The sequence below is a fragment of the Mesoplodon densirostris genome, chromosome 3 (genome assembly GCF_025265405.1).
Source record: "Mesoplodon densirostris isolate mMesDen1 chromosome 3, mMesDen1 primary haplotype, whole genome shotgun sequence".
Taxonomy (NCBI): Eukaryota; Metazoa; Chordata; class Mammalia; order Artiodactyla; family Ziphiidae; genus Mesoplodon; species Mesoplodon densirostris.
This window is the reverse complement of record NC_082663.1, coordinates 85276817-85297371: the sequence shown is the minus strand read 5'-3', so window position 1 is coordinate 85297371 and position 20555 is coordinate 85276817. Positions and strand designations below refer to the sequence as shown.

Here is a 20555-nt window from a genome sequence, read left to right as displayed (position 1 = left end):
GCCCGTGCGCTACAACTACTGAGCCTGAGCTCTAGAGCCCACAAGCCACAACTACTGAGCCCACATGCCACAACTACTGAAGCCTGCGCGCCTAGAGCCCATGCTCCACAATGAGAAGCCACGACAATGAGAAGCCCGCGCGCCGCAACAAAGAGTAGCCCCCACTCACCACAACTAAAGAAAGCTTGTACACAGCAACGAAGCCCCAACACAGCCAAAAGTAAATAAATAAATAAATAAATTTATATTAAAAAAAAAAACTAGTTTACCTAGCCAGGCAACTACATTGTTATGAAATTTAAAACTTTATCATTAAAGAATAAAAGCAGAAATAATTCATTTTATGTATCAGTGCTTTTTATTCCTATTTCCCTCGCACTGTTTCATATATAAAAGATGTTTGCTGAAAAAAAAAAAAGAGAAAATTTCCAATTATTGTAAAACTTGATGGTAGTGAATAAGATGATCTCAGTTCTTGTTTTGTATCAAAAGGCAAACCTCTTTGGTTTCTTTTTAGTTTTCAACCCCTCCCATCCACCTAAAACCAGCCCTAACATTGAATATTTAGTAGCAGAAAGGGCATGTGTTTTACAGTCAGATATACCTATTTAAATCTGTCATTACATAACAAGCAACTTATGCTAGTTTCTCTAAATATCTTCATCTATAAAAAAGGGGGTATCATAGTACCCTGTAACTTTGTGAAGAGTAAGTAAATGTTTGGCATATACTAAACATTCAATAAACCTTAGTTTCTATAGGCACTCTATAAACCAAGCTCCCTACTAACATAACATAAAATCTACCAAAATGAATATTGCTCATGAGTTGTTGACCTAAATCACAAATAACTTTTAACCTATTACAGAAGGCCCAGTATTAGGTGCTGGCAATATAAAGTCAAAGTAAACATGAACCTTTTTCTTAAGCAGCTTAAGGTCTAGAAAGAAGACAGCCAAGTAAATTAACATTTTCTGGGCTTCCCTGGTGGCGCAGTGGTTGAGAGTCCGCCTGCCGATGCAGGGGACACGAGTTCGTGCCCCGGTCCGGGAAGATCCCACATGCCGCGGAGCAACTAGGCCCGTGAGCCACAACAACTGAGCCTGTGCGTCTGGAGCCTGTGCTCCACAAGAGAGGCCATGACAGTGAGAGGCCCGCGCACTGCGATGAAGAGTGGCCCCCGCTTGCCACAACTAGAGAAAGCCCTTGCACGGAAACGAAGACCCAACACAGCCATAAATAAATAAATAAATAAATAAATAATCAATCACATTACAGAAGAGTATTTTTAAAAAAAGACAACCTACTTAAAAAAATTAACATTTTCTGTATTAGTGTGATAAGCACACCAACAAAACTGACAATAGAAATATGCAATAATGTCTCACTTTTCAGAACGGCAACAGTGGGAGATGTATTTCAGTGCATATAAAGATATATGTTTACTTATATATATATGCATGTAAGTATGTATATGTGTACACTTTATGGCATGATTTTAAAATTGTACTTTCTTCTAATTTAGGTGCTTTAATGAAAGTGATAATAATCCTGTTTTACAGAGCTGAAAATTAATTTTCAAAAACTCTGTAATTTTAGAGTGTTCATCGTGAAAAGTCTAGAATGCATAAAAATGAAATTTTAAAAGTCAATTAATAATACCATGACCGAGTGGCAGAACTACTGGTTGTAGTTCTTAGTTGGAATGATTGGGTTGTATTTCCTACTAGTCCCTTTACTATATATTTTCCCAAATTTTTGAGCTACTTTATATGTGTATTATGTGTGAGTAGAAATCAGCTTTTGGAAAAAATTGTGTATCCTGCACATGTTTTTCCAAGAGTATAAATGCATGACTGATCTGTCCCCTTCTCTTCACTTAGTCAAATTCTGTTTCAGTCCTCAATGCTGCTTCAAATACATATGTCTTCAAATACATATATGTATGTCCCCCATCTGATTATGGGTTTAGGTCTGAAACCATGTCTCATTCACTCATTTGGAGAGAGACAATAGACAAATCGACAAATAAATATATGTTAGGAAGACCTCCCTAATATGGTGACATTTGAGTAGAAATCTGAATTAATGAGGAAACCAGCCATGGGGTTATATGACAAGAGCATTCCAGACAAGAAACAAACTCTAAAGGCCCTAAAACATAAATATTTGGCATATTTCACATGATCAAGGAAAAGTAAGGAGAACATATGCAGCTGGAGCAGAGCAAGCAAGTAAAGGAAAAATGGTAGAAAATAAAGTCGGAGAAGTAGCTAAGATACATACAGAGGACTGAGAAGCCACGGTAAGAATTTTCAATTTTATTAAATGTGATTGGATTGCCTTTAAGAGAACGGGAGAAGAAGTAGAGACAAGCTATACTGACAATTCTTTCGACGGGCTTTGTTATAAAGGTAGGCAAAGGCTTTCTTTTTTGTTTTCTCTTCTGATATATGAACGATACTTACAAATACTAGAAATAGACTGAACAGGCTAGTGGTTAATAGTATGGATTCTGGAGCCCAAAACACTTGGTGTTAAATCTTAACTCCAGTAGCTGTGTGACCTTGAGCAAGTTAATTAACCTCTAAGAGCCTCAGTAAATTGTACCTATCTTTCAAGTTGTTTTACAGATTAAATTATATTTAGAAAGTTCTTATATCCCACCGCTCAGGCAATACTCCATACCAATTTTATCAAAATATTTGGGAGAAAGGCCCAGGTATTTTTAAGGCTTCTCAGATTCTAATGTGCACCCAAGTTTGAGAACCGCTGTACAACTCAAAAAAAGGAGGGGAGTGTAGAACAATGGAAGTACATGGCAAGCAAAACCTGTGTTTGCCATTGTTAGGAGGGCATGCTATTATTACAGGAGATCTGATCTGATAAAAAAGGAGACAAAGCTGACGAAGCAGAGTCTTTGTCTTCTTGATGCCTGGCACATCTCAAGTACCCCAAAAATATTCCCTCACAAACCTTTCCTTAACAATTTTCAAGATTTCTTCTATGAATCATTCATTTTGCCCTTTGGTCACCTCTAACCTTGGCATTATTTAGCTGTTTTGGTTGTGTACATCCCTTCAAAACACGATAAGCTTCAAGAGAATGAACATTTATTCATCATTGCTACCTGGTATGTACTTAATTTGTTAACCCAGAGCTTCCCAACACATTGCCTCACCACGAATGAATACTTTAAGTATGTCAAGTATGGCAGCTGGAACCCCCTGGCCAGTTGCCTCCAACCACTCTCTTCAGTTTCTCCTGGAAACACTGTACAAATACTATCACTTTCTATGAACACTCTAATATGAAAAAAGTTGGGAAGCGGTTATGACTTTGTGATTTAACAATTATTCTCAGCAATCCTGGGATTAGAGATATTTTCCTCGTTTTACAAATGCTTGCAGTACATAGATAAATGTCCATCATTTGATTATAAGTGAGGACTTGAAGCTCAGAAAGTTCAAGAAATTTGACTGTAACCACACACCCAATAAGACTTGTAAAAAGAAATCAAATCCAGGTCTGCTTAAACCAAAGGCCATCATGATCACTTAAGGGCAAAATCAGGACTCCACAGTCCTTACCACAGCATTATACATATTAAATAAATACTTATAAAACTACAAGTATGAAATAAATGTATTTTTGTTTCCCCTACCCAAGTGATATGTATACTGTAGTACAAGATGAAATTTTATGGGCATGATAGGAAATCCAGGATATACTAAATGAATTGCTATTTCACCTGAACCCCTGACAAACCAAATATACCTTATGCATTTCCACATTATTTAGCATTTCGACCAACCTACATCCTCCATCATGAATTCCAAAACATATGACTGGCCTTAAAGATATTACATTATTCAAGTATCAAAGTTGAGCCTTTCTTATCTTTAAGATTCTTTCTATAGCAGTAGTCCCATAATAGACTGGCTACATCAGAATTATCTGGGACATCTGTAAAAACTCAAGTTAATAGACCTCCCACAAATTTTCTACAACAGCATTTCTTAACCAGATAATCTATATTTTAACAAATCAAAGTGTAGCCAGGTTTGGTAATGTTTAAATTTGTGCAAAAGACAAATACCTATCAAGGCTGATTTCTAAATTTGAAATTAGTATCATGCTACTAAAGTACCCACACTCAAAGCACTGGTTCTCAAACTCCAGAATGCACTCAAATCACCTGGAGGGCTTGTTAAACTACTAAACTAAAAAGCCTGGAAGTCACGCCTTTGCTACCCCCAAATACACATCAGCACCCTCTCCCATCCTCTATGTTCCACAGCATTTTGGATCTATCTTTACAAATATGTTTCCACTACAGTTACGGTTTTCCTCCACAACTTTTTATTGTGAAAAATTTCAAATATTCACAGAAATTGAAAGAACAGTTCACTGTAAACACCCATATACCCACCACTGGACTCAACAATTGCTCTATCATTTGAAAGTAAGTTGTAGACATCAATATGTGTCATCTCTAAATACTTTACTATGCATCTCCTAAAAATAAGGATATGCTCTTACATAACCACAGTATCATTTCCACATAAGAACATTAATAGTTCCACAATACTATCCATATGTAGTTGCATGGGAGCTTTTAGAGAACGAGGATGTCATCTATATATTCCCAGTACTTAACTGGTGCATAGCACTTATTTGAGTGATGAATAAGCATTCAACCAATTCTTAAGTTTAATACCCTCACAACAACTACCCTGCAAGTCGTGGGTTTAAAACTTAAACAGCAAGCTTTGATTGTACAACCTGCACCTTCTGCCCACCAGTTTAATCACCTGCTTTAAACAAACCCATGCAAGTTTAAGTATTTTGGTTTCTGAATTATTTAATTCTGCATCAATACTGAGGCTCCATGAAGACAGACGTCACATCTGTCTGCCTTCAGACACCTAAATAGGCATACCAAATATTTTTCTAATGAATACTTTGAGCTACTGAAAATGTTAATGAAGAAGTTGGAAGCAATGAAGCACAACGGTAGGACAATGGTAATGTAATAGTCAAGAATACAGATTTTGAAGTATGAAAAACCTGCTTTCTAGTACAGGTTTGTTCAAACGTTTACTAGTAGCAAAAATTTACTAGAGCAAGTTAAGTGAGGCTTAGAGATAAGACTCAGTTCCTACCTCTGTAAAATGACAATAATAATCCAATACACCTCATGGAATTGTTGAGAGAAGTATATGAGAAACTATGTAAAGTACTTGGCACACATAAGAACTCAGCGAATGGCAGCTATCATTATTTTTTTATTTGCTTGAAACAAAACCTTTATTTTTCATGAAGAATTTTCAGTAGCAAAGCAAAACCCTATCCCACCGTAGAGCAAGGATGCTAGGTGCCTAAGTCAGCAAGGAGGCTTCCTACTTCCACAACTAAGCTTTTCAATACGTTAAAGCCAAGGTAAGTATCATCCACGGGACTCCAAAGGTCGCAAACTCCCAGGAAGTCCTAGTAAATGATATCCAGTGGTCACCTCCCTCGCCCCTTCTCCCTCGAAGCGCGCGAGGATGCAACACTCCAACCGATTAGGGGCGGCACTGACCTGCAGCCTCCTTCCCTACTCTGGAAAGCTGCAACGGAAGGGGCTTTTGGTCTCTTGTAGTGGAGTGGAGAAGGCGAGGAGCAGAAGGATAAAGACTGAGGAATGAAAATGAAAATAGCCATCTCTACCCACAGCAGTCCCCAAACTCGAGACTGCCTACTTCGGTGGAACGAGACCGCAGCCTTCCCTTCGAGCTAAGATGAAACCTCCGGTTATCTCAAACCCAAGAAACGGAAAAGGGAAGTAATGGAGGAGGAGGAGAAATTAAGACACGGAAGGACCCTCAAGGCTGTACTGTCACTCCTCCACACCCACGCTGCCTCTCTGGCACATGCCCCTAGGAGGAGCGCGTGTCTAGGCTCCCCCAGAGCGCAGCAGGAGACAAAACAACTGCCCAGCAGCGGCCGCAAACCTCGGGGGACCAGGTTCCGCATCTTGATTCCTTCGGTCACGAGGCCCGCACCTGCCACGGCTGCGGTCCTCACGCGAACTGCAGGAAATGACCGCGCCCATTCAGGCCTCGGTTTCCCCTTTAATCCCCGGGACAGAACTGAGGTGTTCATCAAAGAGACTCCAGCTGTTAGCTTGAACCTGGGTCTTCTCTCTTCAATAGCAGCTGGAAGGCCACAGAGAGATTCTGTAGGCAACACTACACCTCGCCGAACCCTGGTCACGCCTCTTCCCCTCCCGCCTCGGGTCTCACACAGAAACCTCACCGGGCGGAACGATTTCCGGCAAGAACCAAACGATCCGCCCTAACCTTTTCTGACCGAAGCTCCGAGGCCCCCGTAAACACTCCTCTCTTAACCACACGGGTAGTTCCGCTTCCGGCAGCACCACATAAATCGCGAGAGGAAGCTTAAATCTTGACGCTTGCGTTTAGGACCACTTCGGTGAGTGGTCGTTTTGGTGTGTTCACACCTGATGATTTTTTAAAATTAGGCGTGAGCTGACAGTAATTTCAAAACCATTCGCGTCAACTAGTTTAAAGAAGGGCTTAATTGACTTTGTGGAGATTGCGCAGGCGCCCTTGGAGCGGGAGGGCCTTGCTTGGGCGTTGCGATGCCCGCGACAGTTGAGCAGAAAAGGGACGAGTTCCGTTGTTTGGCCTAGGGAGGTGCCTTCTGCGTGTGACCGAGTTTTACTTATTGGTCATTTTCTTGCCTACACTAAATTTAGCTGGACCTTGCCCTTAAGAATTAGTTAACGAGTAACCCAGACTCTGGAAATGCTCCCTCAGAGTAGCAAATTCAGAAGTTGAGTGCTGCCTTTGGCTGACAGTAAAGAATTCTCCTCCTTACTTTATCATAGTTGTCCTTTAATCTTTTGCCCCAGATTAAAATCTCCTGTGGAGGGGAGAAATGCGAGTTTAAGGGAGAATCTTGCCCTGTTGTTTTAAAGGAAAATTACTATTTCTGTGGATGTTCTTTAAATGAGCATTTCTGAACCAAAGTAGAGAAATAATTTTTAAATTTTAAATTCATTTATCACACGTGGCTTCATGTGTATGCATATGGAGATGAAGGCGTTTTTGTTAAATGAATTTGCACGTTGAAGTGAAGCAGATTATAGGGAAGTGTAGATTTCCCAGTCGTTTTCGTTACCTAAAATTGTGCACTTCCAATTTTTCAGAGATTATAATAGAATAATTCGGAAGTAAAATTAATGATCCCAAGTAAATATGTTTATCGAAATATTACAGATTTTAAGTTTTAAAGTTGGCACATATGCGTATTATAACCTTTAGAAGCTTAAATTGGGTTTTGCCCTTGGTGAAACACAGTTAAATCCTAATTTTATTTAAAGTGGTACCTAACTGCCTTTATTGCACACACAAGATAAAATTATTAAAGGAATCAAGTAATAACTATTTACACCTACAATAAGTATTCATTGATTTCATTTAATGTTGTACCAGGGGCATAGTGTAAAAAGCTCAACCAAATTTGATCCTGACAGTTCCTCAATTAGGATTTGTAATAAGACACCTTTACTGCCTTTTCTCATCCCTACATATTTTAATACACGAGTAATTATTTTTTTTAAGAATTTTTGAAAACATGAGCATATCCAAAAAAGGTGTAATGTAATCTTCGTGTTTATAACTCAAACCACTTAATTCTCCCTTGTAAATGATACCTTTGTTTAATAATATTTGGGAACAGGAAGATATTTATCTTTGTTCTGAGTATTATAGCCTAAAGCCATTTGCTCATATTAACTATTCCATTGGATAGTTTCTAGGGACCAAACAGTTCTTTTGAAAAGGAAAAAACTATTAGTTCTTTAAGTTATACCTATATATAAATAGCAAACATTAGCAGGAAACTTTTAACCTTCCACTTAGAGGACTATACTTTTTGTGAACTGATTTTTCTTTCTTATTCGTTTTCTATTTCTCCTTGTCATCTGTCTTTACTGCCAGAACCATAAGCTTGTGAACCCAATTAGACTATAAACTCATTATAAAGTATACAACTCTTGATTCTTCTAGGTTTCGTGTTTAGCAGTAAAACGTAAATAAACATTGCTATGAAACATTAATCTCGTTCCATTAATGAAAGGAACGAGATTTTAAAATCTATTTTTCCTTGAAGATAAAGGTTTTGAGACAAGTTCTCTGCTACTTTGAACAGTTTTATATGGATGATAATAATACTTAAAACATTTTAACAATAATTATATATTGCTTTGCCATTTGCAAAGGACTTTTGAAATTCATAATTTTCTCATTGATCTTCATAACTGTGAAGAAGGAAAGGTAAGTATTATTTCCTTTTTGTCAAACATGGATACTGAGACAGGTACCTGTCACATGCTAGAAATTCTGACTCCTAAAAGCCATACCTTCTTAGACAGGCCCTACTTGTAGTACCATATATCAATACATGCAAGTGAAGTAATATTTTCTGAAGTGAAATAATAGTCACCTTTGGAACGTGTGCTCTTTTTCAATTCAGTGCTACCTCTCCTGTCAGGAAATGCAAGTAATACTTACTCATTTACCAATAGTTGAATGTCCACTGTGTCCTGAATACTATGTGAAACAATGTAATCATTAAAACTAACAAGACCTTCTCATTCCTCATTTATAACCTAAATTATTTATTACAAAAATCACTTTATAACTTTTCTAGCAGAGGCCTGAACCAAATATTATGAAAGCTGAGGATGACAAATAATTAGATTAGTGTGTGTCGGGGGACGGACCACGAAATTTGAAGCAACAGAGACCAGCGTTTAAATTTAAGTCAATGGCTGCATTCACTAACTGTGTTGCCTGGAGTAAAGTGGATAATCTCTCTGAACCTCCATTTTCTTATCTCTAAAACAGATGTAAAACTAGTACCTGCTCCATAGCATGTTGTGAGGATCATCACAGTAAAGTGCTGTATACGTTTGCTATTATTTTTAAAATCTGCTTTTGTAGTTATTTTTCAAAAATTAGTTCAAAAAATTGTTTCCTCTCTTTATAGTTTTGGCTTTTCCAGATGTCATAAAAAGACTGGCATATAGTATGTATGTAGCCTTTTGTGTCTGCTTTCACTTAACACAATGATTTTGAGATTCCTCCCTATTGTTAAATGTATTTGTAGTTCCTTTTTGCTGAGTGGTATTCCACTGTGTGGATCTACCACAGTTTGTTTATCCATTCACCTGTTGATGAACTTGTGGATTGTATTCAGGTTTTGGCTGTTATGAATAAAGCTTCTAGAAACATTCACATACAGATTTTTGTGTGAACATATACTTTCATTTCTCTTGGGTTAAAACTGTTTTCCAACATGTTTACACCATTTTTTATTCTTACCAGCAATGCTTTTCATGCTTGGTAGTACTTAGTATTGCCAGGTTTTGTTTTGTTTTTGTTGTTTTTTGCCATTTTGGTGGATTTGTAGAGGTATTTGTTGTGGTTTTTTGCGTTTTTCATTGTCTAATGGTGTTGAACGTCTTTCCATGTTTTTATTTGCTAACCATATCTTCTTTGATGAAGTGTCTGTTCACACCTTTTGCCCATTTTAAAAATTGGATTGTTTGTTTTCTTATTATTGAGCTTTGAGAATTCTTTATAAATTCTGGACCCAGGTTTTTCATTATATACGTGTACTGCAAATACCTTCTCCAGACTGTGATTTCTCTATTTTCTTAAATTAAAACAGAAGTTTTAATTTTTTTCTTTTATGGGTGGTTCTTTCTGTTTGTTATCTGGGAGTCATTGCCTAACCTAAGCTCACAAAAATTTTCTTTTTTGTTGTCTTCTAGAAGTTCTGTAACTTTAGGTGTTACATTTAGGTCTGTGACCATCGTGAATAATTTTAATTTATTCATATGGTGCAAGGTATGAGTTGAGATTCATGTTTTTTCACATGGATGTTTAGTTAGTTGCTCCAGCATTATTTGTTATAAATATTATCCTTTCTCTATTGAATTACCTTGGCACCTATGTCAAAAATCAGTAAACACCATTTCTGTGTGGCTATATGTCTGGACACTCTATTCTGTTCTGTAGACCGATGGCTGTCATTTTGCCAGTACCACACAGTTTTGATTACTATAACATTAAAGTAAGTCTTGAAACCAGGTAATGTAAAATTTTTCAACTATATTCTTGTTTTTCAAACTTGTTTTAGCTATTCTGAGTCCTTTGGTTTTCCATATCAATTTTAGAATCAGCTTGTCAGTTCCTACAAAAGAGCTTGTTGGGTATCTGATTGCATTGCATTGATTCTATAGATCAGTTTGTGGAGAATTGACATCTTAGTGAGCTTATCCAGTTCTTTTCTCATTGTTAGGGTAGGAGTGACTTTTTTCCAGCTTTATGCATTCTAGGCAGAAGCCTATATGGGAATTTTTAAATGCTGTTTCAGAAAGGAATAATTTACCTCCATTGTTGAGTATTATAATTTACCAGTCAATTTCAATCTGAATTAACCACTTGAAGTCTTTTTTCTTATCTGGAAAATGGGATATTGAATCACAGTCGCTGGGCTTCCTTTTGGTGCTATATTAATGTGTTCTTTAGTCAAGATCTAATTTTTCAGTGTGTGATGTGGTATATTTAATTTTTTAAAAATCTGTTCATCTTTCCCTACTTCTTGAAGATTAAATGTATTTTAATATCCTTTGCTATATTATAATTGTGTGAAAGATGCAAAAGAATAGAAATAATGAAATAAAGTAACTCTCCTGTTAATAATGATTGGTCTTTCAAATTAGAAAGCCTTATTTCCTGAACTTTTTGCAAGTTAGAAGTACACATCATCAAGAATGATGTGTATGTTTTAAGAAGTGTAAAAATTAATTTTACAAAGAGAAAATGAAATAAGAAACCTTTTTCTTCTGTGAAATTACCTCTTGCCTTTTGTCTTTATTTAAGAAGTGCTTAGAAAAGAGATACATGGAATTGACCTGATAGGTGCTTTTTGCTATACACTTAGAGAACTTAGTATTCGCATTGCCATCTGCCAGGTTTTTTTGATTCCAGTTAAAGGAATGTCGAAAACTTTTAGTCTGTACCTCTGAGCGACCTATAATTTATAACTATCAGTGTTGTCAGTCTACAACCTTTTAACATCCAAAAATTTAACTTAATAAATCCAATTTGTATTCACTTGTTAAATGCCTTAACTCAGAATTGTCAAGCTGTGTGCCAAGGCTTCCTAGGGCATCATAGTGAATTCACAGGGTGCCATGAAACATTTTAAACTTTCAAAGGAAACACAGGTGTATCCAACATCTATTATATCCCTTGTGGACCACTAGTTCACAGTTTCAACATTAGGTCACACTACATTCCTTTTTTTTATATCTTTGCAAAACTGGTTTTTGGATGTTTGCTGTGGTAATAATGCAGATACTGTACGAAAATCAGTATGGAAGAAGAAATGAGGGTGGCAGTGTCTAATCTAATTCCAAGGTTTGAGGAGTTGTACACTGACCAGAGGTGCAGGCATGCCATTAGTAAGTAACTATAGTTACCTCAATGCTATAGACAATGTTTGTGTCCCCCCAAAATTCATGTGTTGAAATTCTAACCCCTAATGTGATGGTATCAGTAGGTGGCATCTTTGGTAGATGATTAGATCCTGAGGGTAGAACTCTCAAGAATGGGTTAAGTGTCTTTATAAGAGAGAGCTCAGAGAGTTCCTGAACCCCTTCTACCATGTGAGGACATAGCAAAGATGCCATTTATGAACCAAGAAGCAAACTGTAACCAGACACCGAATCCACCAGATTGTTCTTGAACTTCCCAGCCTCTAGAATTATCAGAAACAAATGTTTGTTATTATTAAGCCACCTAGTCTATAATAAATTACTATAGCAGCCCAAATGGACTAAGATACCCAGGAGAAGGGAAATGGGAGGGGTATGGTGGGAACTTAGAACAGAGAGGTTTTTAAATATAAGGGCGAGATATAGACATCACTGTGCTTTATGCAGACATTCATGTTTTCCAATGGCCAATTTTTTTCTACCAGTTACAATTACTCACATCCCTCTGTGTTTTAGTATGGTGTATCACATTGATTGATTTGCATATATTGAAGAATCCTTGTATCCCCTGGGATAAACCTCTGTGTTTTAGGACCTGTACTTCCTTTGAGGTGTGAGAGTTTGGTCTTTTGCTCCTGCGGGCTTTTCAGAGGCCTGAAAAGGCTTCTCCCCTTTTCTTTTTAATGTCCTTCAGGAAATTTTGCAACGTTTACTGGTCTCTGAAATGGAGGTAACAAAGGATTTTACCTTTTTTAAATAAATTTCATCCTCCTACAGGTACCGTGCTCCCAGTGGCTAGGCTGGGGTGTTTTAACGTTTTCTTTTAGGTGATTTAGAACATTGGTGGTCCCAAAAGCCATTAAGGGAAAACAAGAATTTGGGGTCATTTATAGTATATTATAAATTTTACAGCATGTAAATCATAATGATTTCATGTAAACTAAGAAAGGACGGGGCCTCCCTGGTGGCGCAAGTGGTTGAGAGTCCGCCTGCCGATGCAGGGGATATGGGTTCGTGCCCCGGTCTGGGAGGATCCCATATGCCGCGGAGCGGCTTGGCCCGTGAGCCATGGCCGCTGAGCCTGCGCGTCCGGAGCCTGCGCGTCCGGAGCCTGTGCTCCGCAACGGGGGAGGCCACAACAGTGAGAGGCCCGCATACCGAAAAAAAAAAAAAAAAAACAAGAAAGGACGGGTCTTGCTGTCTCTTGGACTTGGAAGAGCTTGTGTCAGTGTATCCTAGAGATGAAAATAAGACAGAGAAAAATGATTTTTGCCTATTTTCTGGTTGATTTTCTAAGAGTTAAGGAGAATTATTAATAATACAGAGCTAGAATGACAGGCAGGCAAATGGATAGGTAGACTGACAGTCTATATTCCATACTTAAAACCACACAAGTCTTCCTAAATTGAAAATGGATGAAGGGTGGAAGTTTGCCACAGAATCTTTTGGCAGAGGAAAGGCTGTAGATAGGATGACATGAAAATAAAGGCATCAAGGGGTCTATTGTCACAGATTTCACAGTTTGAAAAGCACTGAGATTTAGAGCAACACGGAACTGGAAAACAACAAAAGTGTCTATAGGGCAAGGACTGAGTATACACAGGGTAAAACCTCTTGATGCCTTTATATTTCCGGTTAGGGGTATTATGACTATAAAACGTCTATGAAAATTTTTATACACGTCTTCTGATACTCATATACTCATTTCACTAGGATATAAACTTAAAAATAGAATTGCCAAGTCCTTAGGGTAAACATGTTTAGCTTTAGAAGAAACTGTCCATTTTCCAAGGTAGCTGTACCATTTTACACTTCCACAAACAGTGTATGAGAGTTTCAGTTACCTGTCCTCACAACCCCTGGTGTTGTCTCTGTTTTTAAATTTAGCCCTTTTAATAGTGTGTAGTTGTAAATCATTTTAGCTTTAATTTGCATTGCCCTAGGGGTAATGATGTTGAGCACATTTTCACTTGCTTATTAACCATTTGGATATTCACTTCTTTGAAATGTCATGTAAGATTTTTCCCCCATTTTTTTGTATTGAGTTTTATCCTTTTCTTCTTGATTTTGTAGTAGTTAATTATATATGCAGGGTATGAGTCTTTCGTGAGATATATGTATATATTAAAGATATCTTCTCCCAATCTGTGGATTACCCTTTGCCTTCTTAATGGTCTTTTGATGAATAGGTTTTGATTTTAATGTAATCCAACGTGTTATAATTTTTTTCTTTTACGAATAGTGCTTTTTGTGTCCTGTTTAAGAAATCTTTGCTTATCCCAAGGTTTTGAAGATCTTCTGTGTTTTCTTCCAGAAGTTTTATAGTTTACTTTTCACTTTTAGGTTTATGATTTATCTGGAATTACTTTTGTTGATGTAGGTAGGTGGTCAATATTAATTTTTTTTCTGATACAGATATCCAATTACTTCAGCATCATTTATCAAAAAGACCGTCTCTTCCCCCATTGTATTGATGCCTTTGTTTTAAATTAATTGACTGTATACATGTGGATTTAATTCTGGACTCCCTATTCTGTTTCAGTGACCTGTTTGTCTATCCATAAGTATTGGCTTATGCCAATACTTCACTGTCTTATTTACTGTAGTTTTATAGATGGTCTTAAAATCTGATCCATTCATTTTTGAGATGTTTTAGAAACTGTGATAAGGTACATTTGTTTGATTTAGGGGTACAATCATTTATTATAAAATAAAAAATGTTATGTATTTAATTGAAAGTGAATTAAACTTAGAATAAGCTAATTGTTTTATAGAGATAATTGACCTGTTTTTTAGGTTATGATAGGAGAGAATTAGCTTTGCAGAACCTTTGCTTTTAAAATGGCTTACACTTTATGCTAACCTAAGGTTAAGGGATATTAGAAACGTACTGATATCCCAAAGTTATGAAAAGATCAGAAAGATGGTTATTAAATGTGCAAAGTGCTGTATCATTGGGAAAGAGACTTAATAAGCTTTTTAAGCCATAGTTTATAAGCATGGTCTATTCTGCTTTGTTCTAACATTCTCTCTGCAGTAATATTTTCTTGTAGCCTTATCCCTGCATCTTCTAGTGGTCAGTAAACATCTATATTGTTTTTGGAAATTCAGAATTTTAAGCATTTGTATCAATTATAGTTCTATCAGGAAACAGAAGATATACTCTGCTAGAATTTTAAAGAAAACTTAATGAAGTTCCTGTTTATAAACATATGATGGAAAGGGTCAAAGAAACCAACATGGCACCTGGAGACTAGCAACAGCAGAAAATAGCAACCACCTCTAGGGCTGAAGCAGCAAGAAGAAATGTTGTTACAGACTTCCAGTGAGAACTAGAGACACAGAAGATGGGCTTCCTGACAGGAGCTATGATTGTAGAGGGTTGCAGCTTAAACCAAGGAAGGAGCCGGGAAATAAATATCCTGACCTCTTTCTTCTGCCATCTGATATGCCTGCTCGTACCTCCCATTGGACAAGTCCAACCAGAAAACTATAAATGCAGTCTGTAAGGGTCAGTCTTTTAGGGTACAGCAGCATGGAGAGAAAGGCCAAACATGTATCTGGATCAGCGGGGATGGTGGCAAACAGAATAACCAGCACAGAATAGTTCGTTTTGACTGAAAATATGAAAGAAAAGGTTTTTTCTTTTGAATGTAGTAATGGTTTCCATATGGCTTAGGGTCTAAAATAGAGAAGTTTTGTTTTGGCCAGTCCAGCCAGATTTTTCTTTATAACATAGGGAAAGTACACACAGAACAAAAATCATTTCTGTTCAAGAAAAATTAGCTTACAATGTACTTCAGAAGAGTGTATGAGATCTAGTGTAGCTAAATATCTTCTTTGCCATTTATCATTTGAACATTTCTAAAATGTATCTTTCTCATAAATGATGAGAATTTTTTGCATTTTGCAATGACCATGAATATGTTTAGAAGTAATATAAAATTATATTTTCCCTCTTATAAGCTGTCATTTGTTTACATGTCACATAACAGAACCATCCTATGTAAGTAACATTTCAGTTGATAGTAATAGAGACTTTAAGCAAAACTTTTTGAAGTGTGCTTGTTCATTTCCTTTTTTCCCAGTATGTGGAAATTTTTCAGTATTTCTTTTCACATGGAAAGAGACAAGATAATGTGTCATGTTGTGTCTCAAAAATAGCATTTGAATATTTTAGTTCATTTACATCACACACTTTTCTGTACTACAATTATCTCTGACACAGATAATATTCCGGGAATGTTCAGGTCACGTGTAAGCAGAAATATGACAGAAGGCTAAACTGAAATAGCAACTGAATTAGTTTATCATTTAAATTATATCTTTAAATACCTTTTACCTAGGTTCATGATGGTTCGTAGTGGAAAAAATGGTGACCTTCATCTGAAACAGATTGCATATTATAAACGAATTGGTGAATATCATCCAACTACACTGCCTAGTGAGAGAAGTGGCATAAGAAGAGCAGCAAAAAAATTTGCCTTCAAAGGTAAAATTAATGCCCCCAATTTTTAGTATAGAGTTTATATAGATGTTTCTCCATATGTAATTCCTTGTGGAATCCTGAGAATTTCTGTAGTAATTGGTCGTTGCTTAACAATTACCATTTAAATTGATAATGCCATTCAGTCAAAAGCAAAATAAAAATCACATTGAAGCTAACTGAAGGCCAGTAAGCGTGAAAAGGGCATTTTAAATCATAGACAGAAAACGATACCATGAACAAAACAAAACACTTACCTAAATTAATGTCACCTGCTTTTGTCCTCAGTTGATTCCTACTCTAGTGGTACACTTGCAAGCACTCTTGTCACTCTCAATGAAGAACTTATTTGATGCCTAATACGAAAATGTTGACAAAGTTAACTTATTTACTCTACTTATTTCTGTGGTTCCTCCCTCTCAGTGCCGTTAAATAGTCTCAGGATCATATTTATTTTTGAACTCCTAATCCCCCTGAATGAATTAAATATTTGAAAGACAGTAGAGTATTTATCTTGAAAGATTATGATAATTTCCCCCTCTTTCCCCTCCTCCTCCAAAGGGGAAGAGAAGTTTGGGATGAGATAAGCAAAGAAGTACAATCACCAGATGACTAAATGAATGTTGGTACTATTAATGGGAATTTTGCCTGTAGGTACAGAATCAGGCTTTTCTCAAAGCAGGTCAAGAAAATTCTAAGATAATAAATAAATACCTGCTTGTTTCTCCCTGTGTACACCCCTTCCAGTAACTCCCTTAAGCTTAAGAACAGGCATACCTATTACATCTTGGACTAAAGAGGACTCATTCATTCATTTATTTAATCATTTATGCAGCAAATGTTTACTGAGTTCCTACTGTGTGCCAATCACATTTTAGGCCTTGGGAACATGTTGATGCATAAGATAGATAAGTCCTGCCCTTAAGTTGCTTACTTTCTAATTCAAGTAAGGAATGTTCCACTCAGCATGTGCTTAATTAAGCACACTAATAGCTTACTGATGTATTTTGGAGTTTGAATAGCTAGTCATCCACACTGGAGAATTGGCGATTCTCTTCCTGCCCTGATTACTTCCCAGCCATAGACTCCTTCCAGGTGTCTCCAAAGGAAAACAACTGTCCTGAGGATTAAGGTTTGCCCACTTTCTTGGCTTTATGAACCCTATTTCCTACCCAAATCCAGAAAAACTTAAGAGAGGTGGTTGCTTACAAAAATACAGCTATGATGAAATGCTATTTTGGAAAATTCTATTCCAGAAGTTGCTTATCTGTACATAATTTATTTGCTAATTCCTGCCTTTTTTAGGAGGTGCCTGCTGCAAGTATTTTTCTAGTTTGATTACTCCCATAGAAAGATAATTTTATACTCCCATATTTATCATGTGCTTTGGTGAACAAGCTAGCCCTACTTGTGTTGATAGCTACAAAACTATAGCAGCTAGTTCTCCTACATATCTATTAGTAAGTGTAACAGCTGAGGACCTTTCAGATTGTATGGTAGCATCATCACAAATATTCTATATTAGAGGGAAAAAGATTTAACAAAAAAAACCTCACGGTTTGAAGATAAGGCTATGATTATCTTAAAACTATATAGATATCTAAAAATTTCAATTATATCTTTTTGGTATTTTTTTATTTCAGAAAAAAAGCTGTTTTATGTCGGAAAAGACAGAAAACAAAATCGTTTGGTAATTGTTTCAGAAGAAGAAAAAAAGAAAGTCCTAAGAGAATGCCATGAAAATGACACTGGAGCCCATCATGGCATATCCAGAACCCTTACTCTAGTGGAATCCAGCTACTATTGGACTTCTGTGACCAATGATGTCAAACAGTGGGTATGGCTTATGTATTTAAAATATTTTGAATAATGTCTTTGTAGTATATATCCAAATTTCATTTTTGCTCCAGATTAACTCTAGATATCACTTCTCATTAAGTACTTTTTGTCTGGGTAGTTTTTCTGCAAAACATTTAAAGGGAGTTTTATTTCCCTTCAAAAATCTTCTTTAAATCACTGAAATATAATTTGAACTAGAACAAAGCATTATTTAAATATTTGAAAATACTCTGTTTAGATAGATTATCTAGAACCAGATTTTCATCATTGAACTATCTTGTGTAGGCAGAATTTAAGTGGGGCTGAAATTTCTTTGACCAAAAATTAATCATTACCTCTTTGATGGCAGTCATACAATCTTTTCTTGAGAGGAGAATATGTTCATTATAAGTCAGGCCCCATGTGTGTCTCCTCTTTTGTCCCTATATTGTCTTGACATAGAAAATGTCAAATATGGCAGAAACCCCAAACCAACTAATTGCAAAATCAAGTTGTGAAGATAATGAAATTAATCTGAGTTTTGTAACTTTATAACCCATTAGGACCTCAACTTCTTCTAATAGAAAATTCATATAGGAGTTCTGGGATTCTTGCTGCTAGGTCAATTGATCCCTACTCTTTCTAGTGTGCTCCATATGGCAAATGATAGAAATTCCTTAGTATGTATGTGAGAACCCTTTAATAATCATAATAGTGCATTAAAAAGACTGTCATTTCAGGCATAAAGAATTAACCTAACATTTAATTTAACTAAGTATCATTTGTGAGTCTGTGCAGGTATTCCAAAGACCTCAGTTTTTGTATTTGCCTTTAGAACCTGCCACACATTCCTTTACAGACATTCAATAAAATCTTTGTCACATCTTTATCATTTGAAAAATGATTTTTGGAAATAAGGTTATTTGTGATGAGAATTAGTTTAAGTTAGAAAAGCTAGAAAATAAAAATTTTGATCAAAAGTAACTATAATGCAATAAGATTGGTTTAAAAATTTTGTTCAGGACTTGGTTTGAAAGTAGTTTCCAAAGTGTAATTCCAGAAATATGTTGAACAATGGCACCATCCATATGTTGATCAGTTGATCTCATCTCACACAAATGAAAGCTCCATGACAGCACGGGCGTTGTTTTTGTTCATTCTCTTTTTCCAGGACCTAGAGGAATTTCTGGCATCTATAAATATTGTTTGAATAAAGTTATATTTTAATGAATATTATTGCATACATGAATGAACTTAGTAGAGTGATAACTTTAAAAGAAAAAAAATTTTTGCTTATAGAAATTATATACTCACATATTGATTTTAAATTATAGCAAAACATGTTTTAAGATCTATTCATTTAATAAATATTTATTGATTGTAAACCAGAATTATGTTCCATGTGAATAAGACCCCTTAAGGCAGTCACTGAATAGTAGTAGCAAGTAATATTTGCTTATATTCTGAATAGGTTTTATTTTATTATGAGAATAGTCCAAAAGTTTCTCCTTCAAAACACAAAGTACCTATCAACCATTTCAAAGTTCAGATTTATAAGACTGTTTTTATTATATTGAATATATTAACATTTGTATACCTTTTCTTTATTGTATGCCTGTTTTATAGGTATATGCTTGTCAGCATTGCCAAGTGGCAAAAAATACGGTTATTCTAGCACCTAAACAGCACCTTCTCAAAGTGGAGAATCCATGGAGTATAGTTACTGTTGATCTGATGGGCCCATTTCATACAAGCAGCAGAAGTCATGTATATGCTATAATCATGACAGATTTGTTCACAAAATGGGTTGTGATTTTGCCTCTTTGTGATGTTTCAGCATCAGAAATTTCTAAAGCTATTATCAATATATTTTTCTTATATGGACCTCCTCAGAAAATAATAATGGACCAAAGAGATGAGTTCATTCATCAGGTAAGACAAACTACTTAGATCTAGGAGGATATTTTACTCACCTTTCAGTGAGCAGTGAAACTTATATGGTACTTAATAAGTTTAGATAAATTCCTACAGATATAGAGGTTTAATATTGTGTAGTACAAAGGTAGTTGGACTGGAAATTAAGGATTTTAGTACTTACTGTGCCACCAAGTAATTGTAAACCTATCTTTAGTTTTCTTCAAACTAAAAAGAGGAGGTTGGACCAGAGAGTCGTTTTTTGCTTCTAACTTAAAAATTCTATGATTGACATGTAGAGGGAGAATTGACTAAATGGAGAAATACAGTCATGTTCGTGAATGAGACTATTCAATATTGAAAGATACCAATTTTTCCCAAATCAAAATTAATTTATATGTTAATGTATTTCTAATCAGCATTAAAAAGGAGGGAGCATTCTCCCTTGCCCTGGCCTTTATCCAGATTAAAGTTAACCTGAAAGAATAAGCAGACAGGAATACATACAAAAATTCTAAAAAAGGAATATAACTACTGTACTTAAGGCATATTATTAAATTTTTATAATTGACAGGGTACTGGTGTAAGAAAATAACCAGACTGTCTAGGTTCACAGCACCTTTGATATCTCAGTCCAAAAGAAATACCTAAACTGATACTTATCAAATAGATAGAGCTTGTGCCGGGGGTCCCTAAGGTTATCTCCAGGTTTTATAATTCACTAGGAGGACTCAGCAGATGGTCATACTATGGCTAAGA

The 20555-nt window shown here is 36.0% G+C and overlaps 2 protein-coding genes across 4 annotated transcripts in view; one reads left to right on the top strand and one right to left on the bottom strand.

Annotated features, from left to right (window-relative positions):
* Positions 1-6266, bottom strand: part of PPIP5K2 (diphosphoinositol pentakisphosphate kinase 2) — an 81520-nt gene extending 75254 nt beyond the window's left edge. The window contains exon 1 of the mRNA XM_060093217.1: positions 6048-6266. The gene's annotated coding sequence lies outside the window, so the exon portion shown is untranslated. The remainder of the gene's footprint in view (positions 1-6047) is intronic.
* Positions 6267-6405: 139 nt separating this feature from the next.
* The window catches only part of GIN1 (gypsy retrotransposon integrase 1), a 29144-nt gene continuing 14994 nt past the window's right edge, over positions 6406-20555 (top strand). Inside the window, exons 1-4 of one of the 3 annotated variants that reach the window (XM_060091830.1) lie at positions 6406-6477; positions 15925-16070; positions 17708-17901; positions 19509-19814. In XM_060091830.1, coding sequence (XP_059947813.1) covers positions 15929-16070; positions 17708-17901; positions 19509-19814 — 642 coding nt within the window. In that variant the 5' untranslated portion in view covers positions 6406-6477; positions 15925-15928. Of the gene's footprint in view, positions 6478-15924; positions 16071-17707; positions 17902-19508; positions 19815-20555 lie in introns of those variants that run through there. The other 2 variants (XM_060091831.1, XM_060091832.1) reach the window with 2 other exon arrangements.